This window comes from Podarcis tiliguerta (assembly GCF_965153285.1).
Source record: "Podarcis tiliguerta genome assembly, chromosome: 6".
Taxonomy (NCBI): Eukaryota; Metazoa; Chordata; class Lepidosauria; order Squamata; family Lacertidae; genus Podarcis; species Podarcis tiliguerta.
In genome coordinates this window covers 51,564,094-51,587,706 of record NC_139539.1, presented here as the reverse complement: position 1 = coordinate 51,587,706, position 23,613 = coordinate 51,564,094, and the positions used below count along the sequence as shown (strand labels likewise).

Here is a 23,613-nt window from a genome sequence, read left to right as displayed (position 1 = left end):
ACCACTGTATTCCTGGTCTGAGCCACACTTCCATTGTCTAGCAAGCAACATCCACCCTCACCTTGATCAGAGGTCAAAATAATAATAGTTAAGAATGGAAAAATTATTTCAAGGAAAAATCATTATGTCTCACTGACCCCTAAATAACAAAACAGGCTGGTGGCTGGACAGATTAAAAAACAGGAATCTTATCCTGTCTAGCAGCTAAATTTTGAAACAAAACTTGGCTAAGAACCCCCCCCCCCACACACACACACAATGCTTCAATTATGTCCAAACCAGTCCAGTCCCATGCTGAGAAATACATGGGCAAGCCTGCCAGCAATGCACTGCTTCTTCCAGCTTCTCTAGTATGAACAGCACCAGCCCGAACTCTTGGGGAGGCTGGAAGACTTTCCTCTGAAAATACATGCAATAAATTTAATGGTGCAATTATATTATGCCATCCACCAGATGACAGCTTCAAGCAGCCATGTCTAAGATTCCAATCACATCATGTATATAACCTCTTTCCTGCAGTAGCCATTGGTTCCAAAGGTCTTAATAGGCGGTTGAGCAGCCTATTAAGTCATTATGGACAGGAAGAAAGTATTTGTATCTTCACCCAAACACAGGGTCTAGATCAGGTAATCAGTTCTCAGAAAAGTTTAGCGAACATTTAGAAAATGGACACTCCAACAACATATGTCTAATATGCAAGAGGAACTCTGCAAGGTGCACACTAGTCTTCCTCCTCCTGCGAAGTTTGTGTAAAGTATGCAAACAGAAAAAAGTTTACAATTTTTGCACATTTTTATTCTGTGCTTTTGGAATCATACTCTTCCATCTCTTGAGTGGCTTACATTCCATTTGCAGCATATGGGCTTATGTAAAAAAAATATTCCTATGCAGCCAATATACATGGCAGAAATCATGGGTGGTATTCAATGATAGTTGCACACATCAAAGGCTTGTACACATGACTTCCACCTATCTGTGGAGGGAAGAGTTTGTTTGGTAGCAACCACAGACAGTGAGTAATGTGGTCATTTTTTTTAATGGCACACAGGTGTGGGGTCAATTAAGCAAAATGCTGGTTTTTATTGCAAGCTGCATCATAGTCTTTATTCAAAAAGACAGGTGTCAAAGGGAAGTTGGAAATATCCCAGACAACTTTTCGTGCTGTGCCATGCCCATTCTAATTCAATCTGTGCAATTTGCAAAAATACATGGGTCCAAAGTTAGCTGTGAGATGGGGGAGGATGAGTTCCCCAAGTCTGCAGTCAGGATAGAATGAAAATGTGTTCTGGAACTGCCTTCGAAAACAGCTCAAGTCTTCAACCTGGATGCTAATGTCATGTTGGATTGCTAGTAGCTCCACAGCTCTCTCAACCACGTACTCATTCTGGAGCTGAGACAAGGAGCACGTTGAGTACACGACGTCTCCCCCTGGCTTGGCAGCAAGTATCCCAGCCCTGGGAAAGGAACAGAAAGAACTTTTTATTTATTTAAAGATTCACATCTCAAGGCACATCAGCTTCACAAGACAACGTACAGAATAACTACACAACAATGCTTAAAAGAGCTCCAGCTGAAAACAACCATCATACTTTGGGATAGACTTAGGAGAATCTAACTTAGCATCAGGAGATTACTGAATAATTACATTAAAGTAAGGGTTCCAATTTGGCTAGAACTCCAGGTTTTTAAAGAAATATTTTTCTAGTCACCAAATCACCTCCAGAAGAGTAAGCAAGGAAGCATTACTGAAGTTGGATCCTTTGAATTATATTTAATTAACCTACTCAGAGCAGACCCGCTGAAATTAATGGGCCTAAGACAATAATAGCAATGAATTTCAATGAGTCTACTCCAAGTAAAACTTAGTTAAAAGCAACCCTTTGTCTTTTAAGCCACAAGAGCCTTACACATTTGTATGTGGGCAGAATGGCAGGCAGACAAGCACTTTTGTAGAGTTTTGTGGACTCATTTGCAATGCTGTGAATGATTTAATAAAGCCCACAATGTGAAACCCTGGTGTGGCTCAAAAGTTAACATGTATCACATAAGGTCAGGGTCACTTACACAAGCAGCTCCACCTGGAGCATTGGCAGCATCTGACGCTCCCCCTTTCTCATTGGATTGAACATATTGTTGTCCTCTTCTACGACTGAGTGACGGTCATTTGTGCATGGTACATCCACGAGCACCTGCATGAGATAGAGGGCATATATCCCAATTAAACTCGGTGGACTTTTACCTATTTGTGCCCTCCCACACAGCTTGTCCCATATCACACAGCTTCTCATTAGACTCCTTAAGGCATTACAGGATGATATCTTGGCGGCCATCTCCTGCCATTTACAACTGCAACTGTTCTTAAGCCTCTTGCATGTAATACTCATACAGCCATTGTGGTGTAGTGGTTAGAGTGCTGGACTAAAACGAAAGGAAACACAGGTTCAAATCCACACTCAATCATGACACTGCCTCGGCAAGTTTAGGCTCTAGTCACCATCTTGCTGTCTACCCTCACAGGATTGTGAGGAGAAACCAGATACACCACCTTGAACTCCTTAGAGCAGCATGGCCCAACTTGGCCCTCCAACTGTTTTGGGACTACAACACCCATCATCCCTAGCTAACAGGACCAGTGGTCAGGGATGATGGGAATTGTAGTCCCAAAACAGCTAGAGGGCCAAGCTTGGCCATGCCTGCCTTAGAAGAAAGATGGGAAGTAAAAATAAGTAGATGACATTCAAAGTATCCCAGAACTACACATTCTGATAACTAAAATTATTATTTTCCTACATCAAGGAAAAGGCTTGGGAATTATTATTTTTTAATTAGCTGGGTGTTTACAATAGAAATGGACTTCAGCTGGACTCTCTGAAGCAAAGTTACATACATTACCAGTAATGGAGTTATCAGATGTGGCAGAAAGCACAGGTCTTGGCTATAGACAAACCAGATAATATTCAACAAAGTATTAACTCCGAGTCCATTGATTTCAGGGGGTCCACTCTCAATATGACTAAGTTCAGTATCATCCACTGTCACGATTCCCCCCCCCCCCCCAAGGTGCAAATAGGAGCAATCTGCGCTCTGTACAAGTGAGGGGGGAATGGAAGAGATCATACATTCAATAGCTGCAGGCACCTGTTGGCACTCTTCTAATGGGCTACTCCCAGTAATGTTATCTACAGCAATGCTTACCCTATCGTAAGTATTCATCTCCAGGTCACCCCACTTCCTTCCATCCCATGATGTAATCCTCACTATCTCGCTGAGCTCTTCTGGAAGGTAGCTATGGAGAATTTGACGCAGCCGACGAGTGCGGGAAACAGAGAGGTCATTGGCAGCCAGCTGTCCTAATGAAAGAACAGCAACAGCATACACCAAGGGCAGACAGACTCTTGGAGGCTCCAAGTCAACAAACCAAAATTTGCACATGACTGAGAAATGATGAATATGTTGCCAACCTCCTTAAAAGAAGACCCCCATCAGTTTTGGCAGTGTATGAATGTGCGTATGTGTACACACACACACACACACACACACACACACCAAAAAAGTATATATATATTTTGTCAGAATTAAAAACTTGCCATACTCTGCCACCAGATAGACATTTAGGATGCTGGGGGAATGAGAGAGTCATCCCATGTTGACATATAATAGGAAATTATCTTTTATGTTTAATGCAGACACAGTGCTGGGTGGGCATGGATCATGTGTGCATTGAATATGTGTCTGCCCTCTGTGTGCGCGCACAAGAGTGTGGGTCACACCCTCTCTTGTCATGTGAGGCCTGGAGAGTTGGCCAAGGGGTGAATGTGGCGCTCTGGCCACCCCTGCTCTACAAAGAGAGAAGGAGTTGTTGGAGCTGGAAGAGGCCGGAGAAAATGTCCTGCTACCTTCCCTGAGATGGCCTTCTGGAGAGTAACCTGTGTAATCAAAATTGCACTGCACCACAAGCAGAAGCAAACATGATGCATCACACCAGACTATCTGATTCTTTCAACTCTTTCCGGACAGATATAGGAAAAACAGTTTTCACTAACTGGTCCTGCCTACACCATTTGAGCACCATCTGCTGCAGAAGAATTCTACTTACGACAACATCCAGTCTGTAGAAGGGCCAGCATCTTTCCACCTGGTGCTGCGCAAAGGTCAAGGACCAGGTTGCCAGGCTGCACATTGAGAACCAAGACGGGCAAGACAGATGCAGCATCCAGAAGATAATAGCCCAGAACTCCTAACATGTCTGGTCTATGAAAAAAGGGAACAGATGAAGTTTGGCGTGGCAGGCACAGGAAATTTGAGCCCCAATTAACTCCTACTTAAAATGCACTGGCAGAATGGAAGGTCTGCAGCTCAACTGTGGAGCATACATTCTGCATGCAAATAGTTCCAGCTTGAATCTCTAGGTAGAGCTGGGAAAGACAAATGATGGAAAGCTGCTGCCAGTCAGTGTAGGCAATACTGACCAACGTCTGACTCGGTATAAGGCATATAACATTCACGCTCACGCACCCGTGCATGGTGGGGTTCTGCCAGTAAGAGCACAATATAATACCAGAGGCTTTGACACCACCTAGCTTCCCTTCCATCTATTCCATATTTTCATGGGAGAGAAGACTGTCCCTACACTCAGCTTTACTAAGTGAAAAAAGTTAAGAAGCAAGAACTAAGCACCTTAACAACTGAAAGAGAGGCAAAAGATCCACTTGTTGTCATTGGCAGCAAGTGGGTATTTTAGAAGTTTGCAAGTAATGGGCAGTATTCAACTACTACTGCCCATCAGAATAAGGAGTTCCACTTGTGTAACAGAACTCCCCACCCCTCTGTATGTGTCCTGTCCTGACGCTTCCCCAAATCTACTCCGGAGGATTGTGAGAACCCCAGAACAGATTTAGGGGGATGGGAAGGAGAATATTTCAATGTACAAGAAGAAATCCATGGGCTAAGTTGGATTCTGCCCAATGCAATTATTTTCATCTTACAAATGCTGAAGAGCACCCCAAAACCCACCTCCTCACCCAAAATCAGCTACAAACCTGGCTGGATGAAAAAGGCTGATATCTCCTTTGGGGAATGTGTAACATTTTATGTTGGGACTGATGGATATGAAAGGAGAATGAAGAGGTTGCGCTTGGAGCTCAGAGGGTTCAGTGTGAGTTTCTGAGGATGATTCAGGCTCACTGGCACCTTGCTCAGCTGTAGGATCCAGGCCCTGCTCTACTTTTCCAGATTCCCAGATGAAATCTGCTGCCTGCATTTCTTCCAGTTCCTGGGTGACCTTCTGTGCATCACAGTAATTGTTGATAAGAGCTCCATATTTTTGCTCTGAGAGAAGACCGATGCGGATCGAGGGCCAGAGGCTGCCAAACTGCACACCATAGGTCATGTCGAAGACCCGCAGAGCCCGTCTGGTGCAAGGCACGCGAGGAGTGGTGGATGCCTTTACATGGATGAAAATGTGCAACAGGTAAAATATTAGTGCTGATAATGTTTGGGCATTATATGTGCCACACACCTCTTTACCATGATGTGGCCCTACAGTGCTTGGATGTATGACTGCATAGTGAAATCAAAGACCAGGGCCAATGTCGCTGGCATTTCCTACCCATCCTGACATCAGGGACGGACCCATACAACGTCCTCCACCCACATCCTCGTGAGATAGCACCAGCAGGGAACAGCTCCCTTCTTATGGGCACACATGTTCTACCATCAGGAGGTCCATATTCTGCACCTGAAAGTAACTCATACAAACTAAGCTATTTGTTCAGGTGAAATGCCATATTTTGCAACAGCCTCGAAGCTGTTTGTCACAACAGAAGAAGGAAAACTACAACTCAAGGAACAATGCAGGCTGGGGGCCAATGGCAGCTGGAGTGCAACATCCCGATCTAGAGCAGGGTTTCCCAAACTTGGGTTTTGGACTACAATTCCCATCATCCTAGACCGCTGGCCCTGCTAGCTAGGGATGATGGGAGTTGTAGTCCAAAACCAGCTGGAGTGCCAAGTTTGGGAAACCCTGATCTAGAGAATGAGCTCCTACCAAGAAGCCTTCTCTAAAAGGGCCAGGCAAACACGCTAACTTAATTTCACGTAACGGAGGCCACGGCAAGCGAGGCGGGAGAGAGAGGCCGGATTTCAGAGCCGGGACAAAGTGCCGAGGACTGGACGGAGATCGGGGTGGGTAATAAAAACCCGGGGGGCGGAGGAAGCAACGCAGCGGGGACCCGCTGAAGGGCACGGGGCAGGGTGTCCTTTGGGGCTTCACTGGGCTGGGCACGGGAGGGCGCCGCAGGAGCTGTGGGTCGGGGTCCGCGTCCCTCACGCCTCACCCATTTCTTCTTCTGCGCGTGTCGGTGCCGACAGGGAACGAAGGCGAAGGACGGGACCGTCGGCAAAGCCGCCTCTTTCCGCAGCAGCTGCAGCAGCAGCCCCTTCCCGCTTGCAGTGCGTGCAGCCGCCATCGCTCGGCTCCAGCGCCAATGAGGACAGCCCGCCGGCCGACGCAGAAGCTCCTCCTCCTCTTCTGCCAAGCGTCGGGGCGGGGTGGGCGTCTTTTCCGGTGGACGCCGGGTTGCCGGAGCCTCATGCATTTGCGCCAGGCATGTACCGCGAAAGGTATCGGAGAATTCGCTCTTGTCGAGACGCGTGCCGCCGGAGGTTTCATTCCAAGCAGGTCGTTTCGAGCACAGGTTACAACGTCCTGCTACCTCTAGCACAGGCATGGGGAACCTGTGGTCCAGGCCTTCTGGTCCAGCACGCACGATCGGTGGTCTAGGTCTGCAGCAGGGGCAACCGGCGAGGTGCCTTTCACTGCAACTCCCAGCAGCCCAAGCACCATGGCCAAGGGCAGAGGATGATGGGAGTTGTAGGCCAAAACATCTGGTAGGCACCAGCCAGGTGTCCTTGGTCCAGCAAGTTTAGAGTGACAGAGCCTAGAGACGCAAGTTTTCCATTTCTGACATACCACATGAGTCTGCATCTGCTCTTCAATTATGTGAAAGCCAAATGAGGAGCTCGTTTTATTTCTTCCCAATTTCAGCTTGCTAGTACTGTGGGGCTACACCATGAAGTTGTGTGTGATGTGTAGTGCCCATAATAGAGCAGTCACAAACATGGAATGTTGGCTTATCAGCTGAATTGATATTTTCAGTGCTGAATTGATATGTAAGGTAACCCAAGTTTGTTTATGACATTTAACAACTCTTCCTTAGTTTAAAGCAAACTCCTACTGTGTGATTTTAAAAGTCCCTGCAAGCCACCCTGGTGAGGTATGTCCTTGAGTAGCCAGGGCTGATGGATGTAGTCCATCTGGAGGGGACCCAATGTTGAGGAAGTCTGTCCTAAAGTACAGTGGTACCTCTGGTTATGAACTTAATTCGTTCCAGAGTTCTGTTCTTAAGCTGAAACCGTTCTTATCCCGAAGCGTGCTTTATTAACGGGGCCTCCCACTGGAGGCACAGGATTTCTGTTCGCATCCTGGGGCAAAGTTCGCCACCAGGAGCAGCTACTTCCGGGTTAGCAGAGCTCGTAACATGAAGCGTTTGTAACCAGAGGTACCATTGTATATCTGCCATTAAAAGGTAATTCACTGGTCTCTCACATGAAACAATCACACCTTCAGGAATCTGTGTCCTCAAAGTGGAAATCTACCCTAGAGGTTTTCCGTAGGATATTGTTACCTCAAATTAGGACACCTATCCTTTTTAGCAGTTGTCTGATATTCAAAAGATTAGTGGTTGAAGTTTCTCCCAGTTTGTGTCAAGATGTCTGCAGGTCAGGCAGACACTAGGTTGTTAAACTGGCTTCTGATCAGCTTCCCTCCCCTCACACACTCCTGCCATTCCAGAGGTCTGTGTGGCGTTGCCAAGGACTCTTCAGAGGTGCTCTTACTTCAGATACGGCTGAAACCTGACCAGATCGTAAGAAAAGGCCTGACACTGATGAGACTGTAGCTCTGATGTTAAGAAAGGAAAATGGGGGCCCATGGTACAAAACGACAAAATAAGCCTTAGTAGCTTGGCTGAACATGTTGCAAACTTGGTACCATGGTCACCAGAATTGTTTGAAATAAAAGCAGCTAGTGTAGGACCTCAGCTGATTTGATTCTGCATCCCTCTTCCACAGTGGGGAGTTCTTTCCTTCCTAGGATTCGTTCAATGTAAGTTTGATGTTGGTATAGGAATGTCTCCAGCTTTACAGGCAAACACAGCTGCTAGACAGCTGCAAATACAGCTGGGATAGACACCACATAGGCACCATGTGTAGCATGGGAAAGATTACATACAAGCTTCCAGGTTACATGTGTGACAATGTAGACAGAATGCCATTTAAAAATATATCTCACTAAGAAAGGTTCCACACATATTATTATTATGTAAACATATCTACATGATCTCTTCTAATCGGTAAAAAAAGGTAAAGGTACCTCTGCCCATACGGGCCAGTCTTGACAGACTCTAGGGTTGTGCGCCCATCTCACTCTAGAGGCCGGGGGCCAGCGCTGTCCGCAGACACTTCCGGGTCACGTGGCCAGCGTGACGAAGCTGCTCTGGCGAGCCAGAGCCGCACACGGAAATGCCGTTTACCTTCCCGCTAGTAAGCGGTCCCTATTTATCTACTTGCACCCGGGAGTGCTTTCGAACTGCTAGGTTGGCAGGCGCTGGGACCGAACAACAGGAGCGCACCCCACTGCGGGGATTCGAACCGGCAACCTTTCGATCGGCAAGCCCTAGGCGCTGAGGCTTTTACCCACAGCGCCACCCGCGTCCCCTTCTAATCTGTAATCTCTTCTAAATTTTGGATTCTACCTCCCACGCTTACTATAAAATAGGAAGATGCATATTATTGAAAGAAAGCAATGGACATTGTGGAAAGAGGAGGTAGCCAGCAGCACACACAGGACTACATTGTTTAGGACCCTAAAACCTCATACCGTCCCCACACACAACCTGCCTAACCACCTACATCCTTTCCAATATTTATTTCACCTATCATATATGTATTCTGACCTCCTCTTTGGTTTCTCCCTCACAGTTACTATTAAGGATATTAGTTGATGTTTTCTGAAGATCTATATGCAATTAAAAGTTTTCAATGTCATGAAAAAATGGATCCTTTGCATTACTAAATTGCCTAATTTTTTATGTTTAACTTCAGAGCATGCTAAGATGTCTTGGCTGTCATAACAAGCAAACATTTTCACATTTGACAGGAAATATCTTTAATATCAGAAGTCTACAGAAACACTTTGTTAAGCAGCCACAAATCTTCTACATAACAGATGTATCCTGATGGCAACTCTTAAATTCTCCCAGAATTACCACAGAGCTAGTTGCATTCACTTTCATATCACACGTGCAGAGCTGCATGTTTACTCAAACTGAACACTCAGGTTTTCATCAGCTATGCATGAGGACGACACAGGCTTATATTAACATTTATTTCAATTTGCTGAAGAGTTTATGAGCCACCTGAAAAAACCAAAAGATGAACAAATTAAATTAACAGGAGCTTCTTTAGCAACACACACATTAGTCCTAATAGCCTTCTTTAGGCATTATACCCAAGAGAAATATGTGATGGGGGAAGCTGGAATGAGTGTACTAGCTCTGTCCCTTAACTTTTCCCATCTCCCACCGATTTGGGGAGGGTGAACTTTTGAAACAGGGAGCCTCCTGTGCTTGTCGAGACTCCACACACATTTCAGAACCATGGAAACCAGTATTCTAAAATGCACACAGTGCAGAAGGCTCCACACTTCAGGAATTTATCTTTCAACTCCCACAGGCAATCAAATGGAATGGAGGGCAAAGCTAGCACATGTTTTATTCAGTGTAACACCTTAGGAGGGCTACTGTTTTGCTCCCTCTGGGAACCAACTGCATTCTTGCACAATATATTCTTGCCTACTTACAATCAAGAAAGCTGGTTACAGAAAAATGTACTTTAGAAGCAACAAGCCAATATTTCACAAATCTCTGCATCGTTATTACGCAACACTCCTTTGTAATGTTTTATTTTGAATTTTTAAAGATACTATTTTAGGATATTGTTATAAAAATCTTGTAAGTTTATGTTTTCTTTTTTCTAGTTTTTCTTCTTTTGTCTTATAATTCTTTATATTTTTAATAAAGAATATTAAAAAAATATCATCTTAGTTTCCTCTTAGTAATGTTGCTTTGAATGTATACTTTATATTTGACCTTCTTCAGTAATGTTTTATTCTGGATTGTTTTATTTGATGTTTTAATGCGGTGTAATCCGCTTTTGAGATTTTTCCTTTAAAATATAAAGCTGTGTAGAAATGAAATCATTAATAATAATACTTCTAAAAAACTAATTTATAAAGCTGACAGTGTAATTCCACACCCACAAGATAAATGTCAAAATAGTACTTCGATTCAGTTATTCAATCTATATTGACTTTCAATAAAGTGTCTGTGGCTCAACACTGGAGAAATAAGGTATTTGGCCACAAAATACTGTTCACACTTAGAAATTACTCTGAGACAAACTTACACAATGGTCTCTAGCATGCAAGAAGTCAAAGAGTTCCTCTGTACACTTCTCCTCTGTATGGGACTTGGATGACACTCGAGCATTACACTCCTCTAAACGTTCCCGAGCTTTCACACATTTCTCAATCTGTTCACAATGCTCCCTTAGAGTAGTTAAAGGATCCTGGACAAAAAGGAAGATATAAAATAGGCACAGTTAATGCAAATGAGTGATTGCTAAGAGAGAGGTTCAACTTTACCACCACAAGCTAGAATATAAAAGCTTGCTATAATTTGTCCTGGATAGATGATAATGACAAGCATACAAATGATGAGATCTAAAATGCCAGGCATTAACAGTCCTGTTGTCAAAATATTCTACCTCTACACTTTAGTGTTACAGTCAGGTAAATTGCAATCATTTTTCTAAGGCAGAACCAAGAGCCACAACAGGATTATAAATAAGGAGCATGTGAACCAAGCCTAACTTAAATGAGGTGCAGAACCTGTATATGGATTCTAATCCAGATGGCTTTCGTTCTTGCGCTAGACTGTGGGGGAAATGTTATGGCTAACTTACATACAAAACCAAGTTGTGGATGTTTGAAAAATTTCCTCCTAAACTGCAGTACTTAAAAGTAGGGAAAGCCTATGATGCAGTACTACACCACATCTCAATATATAAAAGGTTCAAAATAGATATGGAGAAGAAACAGCACTTGTATAACACTTGACAAACACAATTTGTGTATTGATTTATCATTCTGTGACTTATCGTGCCTAGGTAAAAGTTATATACTGCTGGGAAGTTATATACTGCTGGGAAAGCAAGCAAGCTACACCCAAGTTTGCCAGAATGAATATGTACTCCTATGCCTGTAAGTATACATATGCAGAAACTGTTGTGGGACTCCAGAGATATTCAAAACTATTTAAGTTTTCACTATAAGTATCACTTATTAAACATTATGATCCTGAAGACAGACAGGATGTGAATGGCACTTTCTGTATGGCAAAATGTGATGCAAATAACCTTTCTACAGCAAAGTAGCTATGTATTAAAACTTAACTAATGCACTTTCAGTTCTGAACCAAAGTACAGGCATACCTTGGAGATAGTGCAGGTTCAGTTCCAGACCACCACAATAAAGCAAATATCGCAATAAAGTGAGTCACACAAAACCATTTGTTTCCCAAGTGTATATAAAAGTTATGTTTCCACTATACTGTAGTCTATTAAGCCATGCCCCTCCTGAGTGCAGGAGCAGGAGGGGGGAAACCTCAGTTCCAGCCCTAGCCAGCTCCACTCCTGTGGCCTGAAGAAGGTCATCAGGGGGCTTCCTTCCCCTGGAAGTGGTCAGGCTGCCTGCAGCTGCACCCAGGTCCTCATAAGGAACAGTATCTGTGAGACGCAATAAATCAAATCTCAATAAAACAAAGCATGCCTGTACTTCCCTACCCCCAGACTTTTGTACCTTTCCCTGGTTTTCTAAATACAAATAGGACATTTTATGGACTAGGATTTAAGAAGTCTGCTGCTCTCAAAGGATTAATCTTTCCCCATTGTCATTATAATAAAGTTTACCTACCACAAGCTCTTCTTCTTCCTCCTCCTCCTGGACAGAGATGCAAGAAAATAAGAATAGAGTCGTAAGTGTCATGATATTTCCATAACAACTTAACCATATCAAAACCAATTCCACTTATTTGCATTTCTGCTATGTAGTACTGTGCAACTTCTCTTTCATAACACACATATGTCTGTTATAACAAAAATGTCTGTTATTCCTAGATATTTATTTAAAAGGGTCCCTTCAAACTGATATTCAAAACCAATGTATATGTACATTTTAACAGGTTGGAGTTTAAACCTTTCACTAGGCATCTTTCTAACCTGTTAGGGACTTGGTGGCAAGAAGTATAGTGACCACAGTATTGCTGTGGAAATAGGCCCCCAATGCTGAGGGGAAATTATGGCTTAAATAGAACCAGATCGAAATTCATGGGAAATGCTCCAGCTCTTCATGCACTGGAGATATCCTGTCAAGGAGCAGAATGGAAATAAGGCTAAGCCACAGAGGGTCTTATTTAAGAAAGCCTCTTAAATATGGGTAGAACAAACTGAGAAACGGATGTGGTAAAGACAGATGGGAGAGTCAGAGGCAGCAGTTTACTGAACATACTGTGAAGCAACATAATATGGGACAGGATAAATAAAGGACAGTCAGCCACAACAAGCATACAAATACAATTATAGTGGAACTCAAGATATAAACTGTAGCAATGCTGAAAAGAACAGCACTGTATAATACTTAATATTTGCAACCCGAATATTACATCAGGCACTGGGCAGAACACATATATTAAACAGCAAACCTATGGCAGAGACCACTTATTAAAAAGAAGGGGTAGAAACCGCTGATCTCTTACTTGAAGAACAGAACACATGTGTGTGCACATATACACACGGAAGTCAGGACCTTAATGAAAACCTGTTAAGTTTTAATTTTCACTGTACTCCATTTCTGGGCTTCCTTTGGCAACGGAGAACAGATATTTGGCTCTATCTGTTATGATGGTGACAAATAAATAGAAATAAATGAGAACAAGCAAGACGCGAGGAGGAAAAATGACTCGGAGAAGGGAAGGATCAAGGGGGGGAAAGGAATAATGAAAAGAGGGCCTCTAGCACGAGAGAGGAGAGAGAGAGAGAGAGATTAACCTGCGAGTATCAAGGAAGAAAGCAGGGGAGTGTCGACAGGAGACACAACGAAGACTGATATTCTGCCTCCAGTCATGGGTCAGCTCTGGAAAACCCAGAAGCCGGTGGCGAGGGAGGCATCTCGCCCACGGCTGTTTGTACCCCACCCGCTACGGCACTCGGACAGTGTAAGGAGGAAGGCCCATTGACAGGGCAGGCCCATAAGCGTCAACTCGGAAGCAAGTCCCATTGCGTTCCGCGGAGCTTGCTCCCGGGTAAGTGCGTTCTGGGCCTAAGCTCTGAGCAGGTCTCCCACCGTCGCTCTGTGAGGAGAAGAAACGAAAAAGAAAAGAAACCCGGAGGGAAGAGAGGGAGGCCCAGCGGTGGGGAGGCTGGAAGGAAGGGGAAGGAAAGCACACCAACCCGGAGGCCAGAGCAAAGATGCTTCGCCTCCCCGGCTCCCGGGCTGCGCTCACCTCGGGGTCCCCGCTCCGGCCCTCCAGCGCCTTCTCATCCTGCCGCCCCATCGCCGCAAATCTCCCTCAAGCCTGGCTCCGCTTCCCCAGAAGGACGCCGAAGGGTCACCCGCAACCTCGGCGGAAATCCCGCCCACTCACAGCGCGCTTTCCGACGGCGACGACCTTCTTCAGATGGCTCCCTTTCTCGACGTACGCGGGCGGGGTGGCGGCGTCGTCCTCCGGCGTACACATTGCTTTTCGTGACTCTACCAAGATGGCCGCCGCCAGTTCCGCTAAAATGGCGCCGAGGGGAGGAGGGAGGAGGAGGGGCGGGGGGGGACAGTCGACCCGCTCAGTATGGCAGCATCATACGTCCGCATAACAATGAGTGACCTTCCCAAGATGGCGTAGCCCATCCCTGTTCTCGCTGAGTAGACCAGGAGCCCGAACAGTATGGAGGCCAAGTCTGCGGAAGAGATCTCTGATCGGAGCCCCCTCAGCCTGTTCGAGCTCAGCGCGGCGGCAGTCAGCTCCGCCATGGGACGCGTGGAGAGAGAGGTTTGGGGTAAGGAGAGGAAAGGGAGCCAGCTGGGACCGGCTCTGATCTCTCCCGAATTTACGGGGAGTTACTGTATTGGCGCTCTTAAATGTGAGGGTCTATCGTAAAGGACGCCAGGAATCGGGGCACTCTAAATAGGCCGCGTCACCTGAAACCCCCTCCTTTCTCTAACTGAAATTCAGCTTTCTCTTGATTTCTCCCCGCAAAAGGACTTCCAGGTCCGATACTTCAAGGAATCTTGCCTCTGCTTAACATCTACTACCTGGAGCGAATTGAGGAGACCGCTGTGAAAAAGGGTGAGCTACTTTGCTGGTCTGGAGGACAGGCGGGGATACAATAGTGCTAGCAAACTGTTGTCTGCTATCCTAGTTTCTCTCTGGTGCATTTAAAAAGTTTATTTTGTTCACATTTCACCAAGTGTGCTTAATTAATTTTGTGGTTGAGACAAATCCTTGCTCTCCATATTCCCAAGTGTCTGTTGCCCTGGTGTCAATAAACTGGGTCAAGTGGTTTTTTCCCGTTCTTGACAAGGGTAAAATGTGTTGAACTGCATATCCTGTGCATGTTTACTCTGAAGTCTGCTCTACTGATTTCGGGGAGGCTTGCTCCCAAGCAACATCAGAATCCTAGGTCTACTCAGAAGTAAACTTACTGAATTCACTGGAGCATACTTTCAGGTAAGTGGGGGTTAGGATCACAGCATAAGGGCATAGGATTGCAGCTTCGGGCAATATACTTACTGAATTCAACAGCACAAATAAGCTACACTGATCAAAAGCAGATGGGTTTCAGGACATAGTTTTTAGCTATTATTTTTTATGGTATTTAAGAGCTTTATCAGAAACTTTTGAGCAGCAGACAACATACAATACTTTAGTTTAAGAACTCAAGAATTACAGTAATGAAGGGATTAACGTTCCTACTATCTCAGGGTTGAGCATATACAGAAGGTCCCAGATTCAGACCTGGCAACTGGACATAGGGTTAGAAAATGCTGCTCTCTGAAACCAGAGCTATTTTTCTAGCTCAGTATAGCCTATAAAATGATTGGCACCAGCTTTCTGAAACCAGAGTTTCAGAGAGTTGGTGTCAGTCATTTTATAGGCTATACTGAGCTAGAAAAATGAAAGGCCTAAATCTATAAATGGCAGCTTCATATCCTATATTCCAACTAAGGTAAAGGTAAAGGTACCCCTGCCCACAAAATGAATTAAGCACACCTGGTGAAGTACGGGCCAGTCTTGACAGACTCTAGGGTTGTGCGCTCATCTCACTCTATAGGCCGGGAGCCAGCGCTGTCCGCAGACACTTCCGGGTCACGTGGCCAGCGTGACGAAGCTGCTCCGACGAACCGGCACCAGAGCAGCACATGGAACGCCGTTTACCTTCCCGCTATAAAGCGGTACCTGTTTATCTACTTGCACTTAGGGGTGCTTTCGAACTGCTAGGTGGGCAGGAGCTGGGACCGAACGACGGGAGCTCATCCCGCCACGGGGATTCGAACCGCCGACCATGCGATCGGCAAGTCCTAGGCGCTGAGGTTTTACCCACAGCGCCACCCGCGTCCCATATTCCAACTAAAACCATGTCCAAATCCATGGTCACAGATTTGGCAGTGGACTAGTCATTCTCTCAGCCTCACCATCTTCTCAGGCTAAAAAGTTAATCTGAGCTCCATAGGACAAGGGCAGATATCAAGTAATATATTTTCATGCTGCTGCCAGATTTATTTCAGTTTGATTTTGGGAACTGTTGCAACAGGAGATGTTAGCAGATTGGGCTAGATCATGAGCTCCCTTACAATTTTGTAACCTTTGCTGAAGAAATCAAATATTCCTATTATAATTTAATAAATCCCACTATTCATGATATACCCTTTAAAGTATCCGGATAATAATTCTTAAGGAATGCATAATGCACTTTAACATGAAGCCTGATTCAAATCTCAATTTGACTGAGGGCTTGCTGGATTGAGTAAATGTCATTTCAGCATAGGGTTCCTGTGTGCAAAATGGAATAACCTAACAGATAACTGCTATAATAAACGAAAAACCCTATGCAATAATTTCAAGTCTCAGTGTTTACATTTGAAGCCTAGTTTTGACACTGAATTTGCAGCTTCAGCTATTCTGAAGTCTGGTGCTTTCATCAGAGATGGAATGCTTACTTTAATTATGTTACAAGTTATGTGTAATTAGTTATGAATTTTACCTGTATGCATATAATTAATGGTATAGATTTAGATTTTAATAGTCGATTTTTAAAAGTATGTGTTATGTTTCCTCAGGTCTCTCAACCCAACCTATATGGTGCAAGCTCTGGTTTGACATAATGAAAACAAGACCTTCTAGATTAGAGGTAGGTTATGGAGGCAAACTACAAAGCTGACATATCTGAAACGACTGGGTTTTCCACCTTCATGGCTAAGTGGATTTTATATCTGCCAACTGTGATGATGTTTTGGATCAATCTTAACTAGTTTCAATTAGACTTACTCCAAAATATGTGTAAATGGGAATGCAATCTAAACCAGGGGTGGGGAACCTTTTCAGTCCAAGGACCACATTCTGCTGTAGACAATCTTCCAGGGGCCACATGCCACTGGCAATATTTTCACCAGAACAAGAGAGTCAGAAAGAGGAGGGTTGGTACCTGGAGCACCTGCCAGCGGCAGCACCCAACTGGCAGCTATTTTTGGTGGCCATTCCCCAAGGAAAAGGCCAGCAGGGCAGGGTGGGTTGGATGTGGTTGCTGGAAGGTATGGAGACGGGGAGGAGCTCCCTGGAAATGTCTGCTGGCTGCATGAAATTAAGTGGGATGGGGAGGCGCATCTGAGCCCAGGTCAGAAGATCCCAGCCCCTGCTATAGATAGTTCCAGTTTGTGGAAAGCAGAGTAAATGAGAAGTTAGCCTCTCAAGTTGGGTTCACACTAAGAAATTAAAGAGAAGGATTTGATGAACATATGCATTTTTTTTACTAAGATTATTAGGAGCCCAGGACCTCTGTTGCCTTCTAATTACTACAAAATTAATGTATGGTTTGGACTGTCAGAAGCTCACACAATTTTGCAACCTAACTGCAGTGAGAATGTGATTTACAGGCACTCCTGTAAATCTAGCTTTTAGATTCCATTTTGTTTTTACTTTAAAATACTTAATAAGATTTCCTTTTTCCTGTAAATAATATGAGGTTCTCACTGAAGTAGTAAACCTGTACCTAGGCTACACTACTTCAGACTAGAATGAATGCTCCTCCATACAAAAACATCCTCACCCACAGATAATTAGATGTCAGGGAGAAGAATTTGAGCGTAGCTTTTTCTCAGACTTGAGTGTTTTTCATCTTCAGGGATTTCCCCCCTATGTATGCCATCACATGACCCCCCTACCTTTAGTATGCACATCAGCAGGAACTGTGATGTAAGACACTGTGGTGCAATGAATTTATCACAGTTTGGTTCAATTTGATTGCAGAGCATCAAGTGTTGGAGGAAGAAGTTCATTGAAACTTTCTTCTCAAATGTGCTCCGTGGCATCCTGGATGTGTCTTTACACCAGCGCCTAAGTGACCCTTCCTTTTTGCCCCTGTTGCACACTTCGCAGCATGTTACCCAGCTTACCATCTACAACATGCTTGAGGGAGTGTCAGAGCTGATGGCCAAACACAATCAGAGCGTCCTAGAAAACTTGGCTGTCTCTCTCACATCCCTGACATTCCGTCACCTCCTCTCCTCCAGTCTGTCTACTAGGCAACAGTTGAGTTTGTTCCTTCATCGCCTAATTCATCATGGGGCTGTGAACCACCTCTCTATGTATTCTTGGCCTGACCCTGACCCAGCACTTTTAGCCCTCATTCTGAAAATGAGTGCTGGGGTTTGGCACCCTGGAAAAACACTCCTGGACCAAGAAAACCTTTGCCATCTGTGCAGAGAGAAATGTGTTGACCAGAGCCAAAAGCTAGATGAAGAGCATTGGGGTTCAAGGCAGCTATTTCAGAGTTCAGTCAGTGGCCAGCATAATAATAGTGATCTGAGGAATGAGAAACTGTTACCTAGTATGCCTCAAGAATCTCTTCTGGGCTTTCAAAATGCAGTAGAATTGGCCAGAACTAGCAGCAAAACTCTAAAAGCCCCGGTGGGATGCAGATTGGGTTGCAATTCTAGGCAAAGCAAAATGCAGCAGAGCTCATGTTCAGAAAGTTACAGTGCTGAAGAGGGATCTGTCACTTTTATCCCAGCAAAGACATTTCAAGATGTCCCTACTTTGGAAAAATATCAAAAGAGGCGTAAAGCTGTAACAGCAAAAAAGCGCAGCTGCCATCAGAGGAGCAGCAAAGTCCCCGCAGAGTCAGAAGACCTTTACGACTTTGTCTTTGCGATTGCGAGGGAAGAGGAGGAGAATACACCGTGTAGCAAAAGAAGGAATGCCAAGGAGGAAGAAAGCCTTGCTAGCTGTTCCCGTCTCTCAGAAGAGGCTGCCAGTAGTTCTGGTACGGTTTGCACAGAGGGAACCCGATCTGCTGGGATGCCTTCTCTGAAAACAACGGGTCATTTCCGAAGTGTGTCCACGCTGGAAGTGTTCTCCATCTCTCTGACCAGGAATACGTGCCAGATGCTGGGGAACCTGCTGAGCTCTTGGGTGTCTTTAGAAAAACTTGTTCTGTCTTTGAATGGTGAGTGAGAAACAAAACATTTGTCTTCGGGTGTATTTAGCAAAGCAGAGGCAGCTTTCTTTCTTTCTTTTGAGAGCCACATTGACCCACAGTTCAGGGTGTATCAAAATGAATTGTAAGCCAAGTGTTAAGGGGGGCATGGCGACAACTTCATTTCTCAGGGCTCCTTTCCTAAAGACTTTTCTATCCTGTTTTAAATAGTTTTGTATCATTCATTATTAAATTCAGATAATAATAATAATAATAATAATAATAATAATATCATTTTATTTATTCATTTCTTTAAAATTATGCACCACTTGGGTTGTAGAAAGAAAACCTCAAAGCAGTTTACAAAATTTAATGGGCAGATATGGGTGAGACCTTGTAGGGGTGCAAAAAACCTTTTGGGATCAAATATCATAGTGGGGTACCTACAGGAGTATCAGTAAAAAGCTTTCATTTTTTTTAAAAAACCAAAACCCTACTATTATTTTTGAAAAACTTTCTAAAAATAGAAAATGGGAAGCTTGAGAAACACAAAAACCCTTTTTACTTCATGGCATGATAGCAGGGGACTCACTGGAGTAGTCAATAGTCCATTCTTTCAATGACAACTTTGGGAGTTGGGGGCTTAAGGACCACAAAAACCTTCAGGGGGTGATATGTGATGTAATAATCTTGCTGTGTGTTTTCACCACCTATTCCTGCCTCTTAAAATGTGTTTTCCAGGCCTGGGCCCCGGCATCTTCAGTATCCTCTCTGGGCTCCGGGCCCTGTCTCGCCACAGCGATTACCGCCTCCGTGTGGTGCGCATCAGTGACATGTTCTCGCATGTCCCCTGCATGAATCTTGTTCATGCTTTCCTGAGTGCTGTGCCGTTACTTCAAACCCTCTTGGTCAGCTTTGATCTCAAGACCGCCACAGAGCGAGGCAGGCCGGAAGAAAGCTGGGACTCGTCACCCTTTGAAGAAGAGATTCCAGGTAATGCACTGACCAGTTCCGGACAAACGTTTTATCATTCGCTTTCCTTTCCTGCATATGTGAGATCATTTAATTTTTCATTTATGCACTGCAGTGGCTGCCTAGTCACTTCAAATTTGCTGCTTATTAAGGAGGCTCCTGCCCTCTCAAAGAGCAGCAAAGCATTTCATTTTTGTACTGTCTGTACATCCGATGCAGTGGATGCAAACAGCTCCTGACTGTTTTGGTACAACTGCTGAGATAGAACACCTTGGCCTGCTAGAGGAAGTGAGTGACGTTAGTGATGCAGCCTGATTTGGAATCTGATTCTAAGTCTTCTTACCTAGGTTCATTTCATATCCCATCAGTCCCAGCCAGCATGGCCAATGGTTAGATATAATGTTGATGTAGTCCAACAGCATGTGGACAGGTTCCTCACCACTGCTTCAAACCATGGTGTGGTGGCTCAGGAAGAAGCCAGCTTGCGTTCTCCCTCTTCCCCTCACTTTATGTGCCTTAATTCATTACTTCCTACTTTAATCAAACCATATTATTATTGTTGTTGTCCGTCCCCCCGATCTAGAGAGCCATTTGGAACACCTTGAAATCAGATTCCCTAGAGAGCCTCTTCAGACAAGTCTCCTGGTGCCTGTGTTGAAGGCCTCAAGGTCTCTCCAGAGCCTCTCTCTAGACAGCGTTGCAATTTCCTGTCCTCAAGAAGTTGGGCTTCTCCTACAGGCACTCAAAGGTATGATGGAAGCAATTTTGCCCTTTCCACAGCTGCTCAGCAATGGTAGCAATTTGCCAAGAGATAATAACATCTTTGGCCCTCAGTCAGCGAGGCATACAAGATTATTGTGTGAACTGCAGGCAGAGCTAAACTAGTCTCAAACATTCTTTTCAAGATATTCAACATACATTCTACTGAACAGGAAAACCGTAAGCAGCAGGGGGCTCCATTTTTCTCTCTCTTAAGATCCTGTTTCTCTTGCAGAGTACAGCCCTAGCCTGAAGAAGCTAAGCTTTCATGATGTCAACCTTTCTGGCCACTCAAAAGAAGTCCTCCTTCTGCTACAGGATCCCGTTCTTCAAGGTACATTAAATGCACTTGCCTTCTCCAAACTGATATTGGCTCTTATCAGCGACCACCGTTGCAGGCAGTCAAGAAGGAGATTTCTGCAGAGGCCTGTAAGTTTTGTGGTCATCCTGTTTCAAAAACTGTGTCATTTCAATTTAATAGTTTTGTGAAGAGCTGGATTTTGCCTCATACAGTAGTACCTCGGGTTAAGAACTTAATTCGTTATGGAGGTCCGTTCTTAACCTGAAACTGTTCTTAACCTGAAGCACCACTTTAGCTAATGGGGCTTCCCGCTGCTGCGCAATTTCTGTTCTCACCCTGAAGCAAAGTTCTTAACCCGAGGTACTATTTCTGGGTTAGCGGAGTCTGTAACCTGAAGCATCTGTAACCCACATAGCACTGTACTCCACATAGCTCTGAAGTTCTACCTGATGGAGGTTGAGTGGTGTCAGAAAAAGAAAGCTAGCACATTGTGACGGAAAAGTTACTTCACACCTAAAGAGGTGTATTCAAAAGGGGTGTAAAGCTTAGAGAGAAAGGAAAAGGGTGCTTATATACACTGTCCATTAGTATATCCTTAAGTCTCCTTACTGGATTATCACTGTGCTTTCACTCTGTGGTGCTGCCTTCATTGGGCTATGCATGCAGTGAATCCAATTTCAAACCATAGACAGGAGGAACATCTTCATTTTTCTCTTGCAATAGAAATCACCTTTTCATTCTGTCGGCTGTTTGAAAACTGCACTGCTGAGCTCCTGTCCGAAATAATAAACGCCGTGAAGAAGAACTCAACACTGAAGAGCCTCAGACTCCCTGGAAATAGGCTGGGTATGTACAGCAACTATCCTAGAATACTTCCTCCACCTTTCTGGGGAGGGATGCTATGCTATCAAGAATGTTGGTACTTTTGTCCCTCGTCCTTCAAGCCCAACTGGCATAGGCTGAGGACTTCAGGCACAACTATTTTTTGACACATGTAGCCTCTTGCTTACCAAAATTCAGGCCACACTAAGTCGGTAAAAGTTGCCCAGGGCACTCTTTGTCCTTTTTGTGTTCACCTGTCCAACTAGCCACCCTTTCTAACTTGGTTCCTGAATGCTAAATCCTTCAATATATGGGGGCTTTTATGTTGCGTGCTTAAATCATTGTCTAGTTTCAGAATGATCTGAAACAGAATTGGTGCTGAATTATGTCTGCTGTAAGGTTAGTCTACACATGCAGCAGAAATAAGTGGAAGAACTCAGTGGTGTAAACAGCTGCTTCACTGGCACAGAAGGAGTCATGCTTCATGAGAAGTATTAGACTCACTACTGCGCCCTTTCAGGGTACTACAGAAGGCTAATGGAAAGCCACACTTTACTGGCCTTAATCATTTGAAAGAGAGGATTAAGAATAGACTAACTTGCACTGAGACTTTGCGAATGACTGCCAAAGGTAAGTACGTGTTCTCACGTTGCATGAGATTAAGCATTCAGTGCTTAGGTAGCTATGTAAGGAATATAAGCCACTGCCAGAATATCGAATCCAACTTCATTCTTCAATGAGTGGTAGAATGGGTTGCACCACTTCAGATTGCACATAGGAGCCTCATTTTAAAACCTGCATGGCAAGGAACTTTAATCTCCAATGTGATGGTGCATTTTATTAGCATGTTTCCATGGCATAATATTAAAAATTGTATGTCCCTAATCTCCTGCCTGAAGGGGTGCAGCCTACTATGGCATTGTGCTGCATGAGTAGACTAGGCCTGATTGCTGCTGCTTCACCATTTACCACTTGCAATTATGTGCTTTATATATTCCCTAACATTCATAGTTGGTTTTCTTCCACCCTCATTATTAGGAAATCACAGGCTTGTTGCATTGGCTGACATTTTTTCTGAAGATTCATCATCTTCCATCTGTCATCTGGATTTAAGGTAGGTTCCACTTCCTCTGAACACAAAGCCCTATTGGGGGAAAGGGAAATGTCTGTACTAGGATCCAATGCTCAATTGTATTTTCATTCATTCACCAATTACTTTTAAAGAAAGTTGTCAATTTCCAAGAAAAATGACTCTTCCTAGTATACTTTTCTGAAGCTGATGCTGGGAAGTATTTATACCTGAGCACTTGAACAATTTAATTGTTTAATGTCTGATTCATAGTAATATGAAACCAAGTGTTTCCTGAGTGTAGTTACTGTGATGGGGGAAGAACCATTATTCTATACAAATGTCATCTGCAAACAGCAATGGACTAGTCTAACCCTATTTTCCTACAGCTCTAACTGTATCAAACCTGCTGGACTCCTGGAGTTTGCCAAGAAGCTGGAGAATTACATAGCCCAACGTGGAGAACAAATCAAATTCACCAAGCTGTGCCTCTATCAGAACTGGCTGGACCAAGATACTGTAACTGCTCAAGAGGCTCTTTGGCGGCTAAAAGCTATGTGCAGCATAGTCAGTGACACGTGGGATTCATCTCAGGCCTTGGCTGACTATATCAGTGTGATGTGAACGTATCTTCTAATAAAGCTGCCTAATCAATTTACCAGGATTAAGTTTTCCTGTTTTTTCTAGGCAGGCGCAACCGTAACTGGGCTTACTTGAGTACGAACACACATTTTTATAGTCTGTGTCAGCTAGGGAAAATAATAACATAATGCTTAAATAGCTTAAGTGGGTTATGGGAAATGGGTTGCAATAAAATATCAATATTATA

The 23,613-nt window shown here is 44.2% G+C and overlaps 3 protein-coding genes across 5 annotated transcripts; 1 reads left to right on the top strand and 2 right to left on the bottom strand.

The window, feature by feature from the left end:
- Window positions 1-773: 773 nt before the first annotated feature.
- Window positions 774-6,987, bottom strand: NSUN4 (NOP2/Sun RNA methyltransferase 4). The gene is made up of 6 exons (XM_083447878.1): window positions 6,336-6,987; window positions 5,040-5,443; window positions 4,097-4,251; window positions 3,196-3,350; window positions 2,065-2,189; window positions 774-1,454 (listed from the first exon to the last, which is right to left on the bottom strand). Exons 1-6 carry the CDS (start codon window positions 6,726-6,728, stop codon window positions 1,178-1,180), a joined length of 1,509 nt encoding a protein of 502 aa, XP_083304004.1. The 5' UTR covers window positions 6,729-6,987; the 3' UTR covers window positions 774-1,177.
- A 2,222-nt stretch (window positions 6,988-9,209) lies between these two features.
- UQCRH (ubiquinol-cytochrome c reductase hinge protein) lies at window positions 9,210-13,820 on the bottom strand. Of its 2 annotated transcripts, none has more exons than XM_083447843.1 (4): window positions 13,680-13,820; window positions 12,092-12,118; window positions 10,525-10,686; window positions 9,210-9,476 (listed from the first exon to the last, which is right to left on the bottom strand). In XM_083447843.1, exons 1-4 carry the CDS (start codon window positions 13,728-13,730, stop codon window positions 9,444-9,446), a joined length of 273 nt encoding a protein of 90 aa, XP_083303969.1. In that variant the 5' UTR covers window positions 13,731-13,820; the 3' UTR covers window positions 9,210-9,443. The 2 variants fall into 2 exon arrangements, with proteins under 2 accessions (XP_083303969.1, XP_083303970.1); XM_083447844.1 differs by having other exon boundaries at window positions 12,095-12,118; window positions 13,680-13,805.
- A 223-nt stretch (window positions 13,821-14,043) lies between these two features.
- LRRC41 (leucine rich repeat containing 41) lies at window positions 14,044-23,442 on the top strand. 2 transcript variants are annotated; one of them, XM_083447783.1, is made up of 10 exons: window positions 14,044-14,226; window positions 14,430-14,516; window positions 16,508-16,578; window positions 17,694-18,891; window positions 19,603-19,854; window positions 20,417-20,581; window positions 20,828-20,926; window positions 21,617-21,739; window positions 22,754-22,829; window positions 23,174-23,442. In XM_083447783.1, exons 1-10 carry the CDS (start codon window positions 14,115-14,117, stop codon window positions 23,406-23,408), a joined length of 2,418 nt encoding a protein of 805 aa, XP_083303909.1. In that variant the 5' UTR covers window positions 14,044-14,114; the 3' UTR covers window positions 23,409-23,442. The 2 variants fall into 2 exon arrangements, with proteins under 2 accessions (XP_083303909.1, XP_083303910.1); XM_083447784.1 differs by lacking the exons at window positions 14,044-14,226; window positions 14,430-14,516 and adding an exon at window positions 14,542-14,897.
- Window positions 23,443-23,613: the final 171 nt, after the last annotated feature.

Excerpts from the sequence above, each read along its gene's own strand:
- NSUN4 (XM_083447878.1), bottom strand. The coding sequence starts at position 6,728 with ATGCCTGTGCTAGAGGTAGCAGGACGTTGTAACCTGTGCTCGAAACGA. Across the intron at positions 5,444-6,335 it reads ACGCGCAGAAGAAGAAATGG|GCATCCACCACTCCTCGCGT; the intron begins GTGAGGCGTGAG and ends ATCCATGTAAAG. Across the intron at positions 1,455-2,064 it reads CTCCAGGTGGAGCTGCTTGT|GGCTGGGATACTTGCTGCCA; the intron begins GTAAGTGACCCT and ends TTCCTTTCCCAG.
- UQCRH (XM_083447843.1), bottom strand. The coding sequence starts at position 13,730 with ATGGGGCGGCAGGATGAGAAGGCGCTGGAGGGCCGGAGCGGGGACCCC. Across the intron at positions 12,119-13,679 it reads GCCGGAGCGGGGACCCCGAG|GAGGAGGAGGAAGAAGAAGA; the intron begins GTGAGCGCAGCC and ends ATCTCTGTCCAG. Across the intron at positions 10,687-12,091 it reads AGGAAGAAGAAGAGCTTGTG|GATCCTTTAACTACTCTAAG; the intron begins GTAGGTAAACTT and ends CTTTTTGTCCAG.
- LRRC41 (XM_083447783.1), top strand. The coding sequence starts at position 14,115 with ATGGAGGCCAAGTCTGCGGAAGAGATCTCTGATCGGAGCCCCCTCAGC. Across the intron at positions 14,227-14,429 it reads CGTGGAGAGAGAGGTTTGGG|GACTTCCAGGTCCGATACTT; the intron begins GTAAGGAGAGGA and ends TCCCCGCAAAAG. Across the intron at positions 22,830-23,173 it reads ATCTGTCATCTGGATTTAAG|CTCTAACTGTATCAAACCTG; the intron begins GTAGGTTCCACT and ends ATTTTCCTACAG.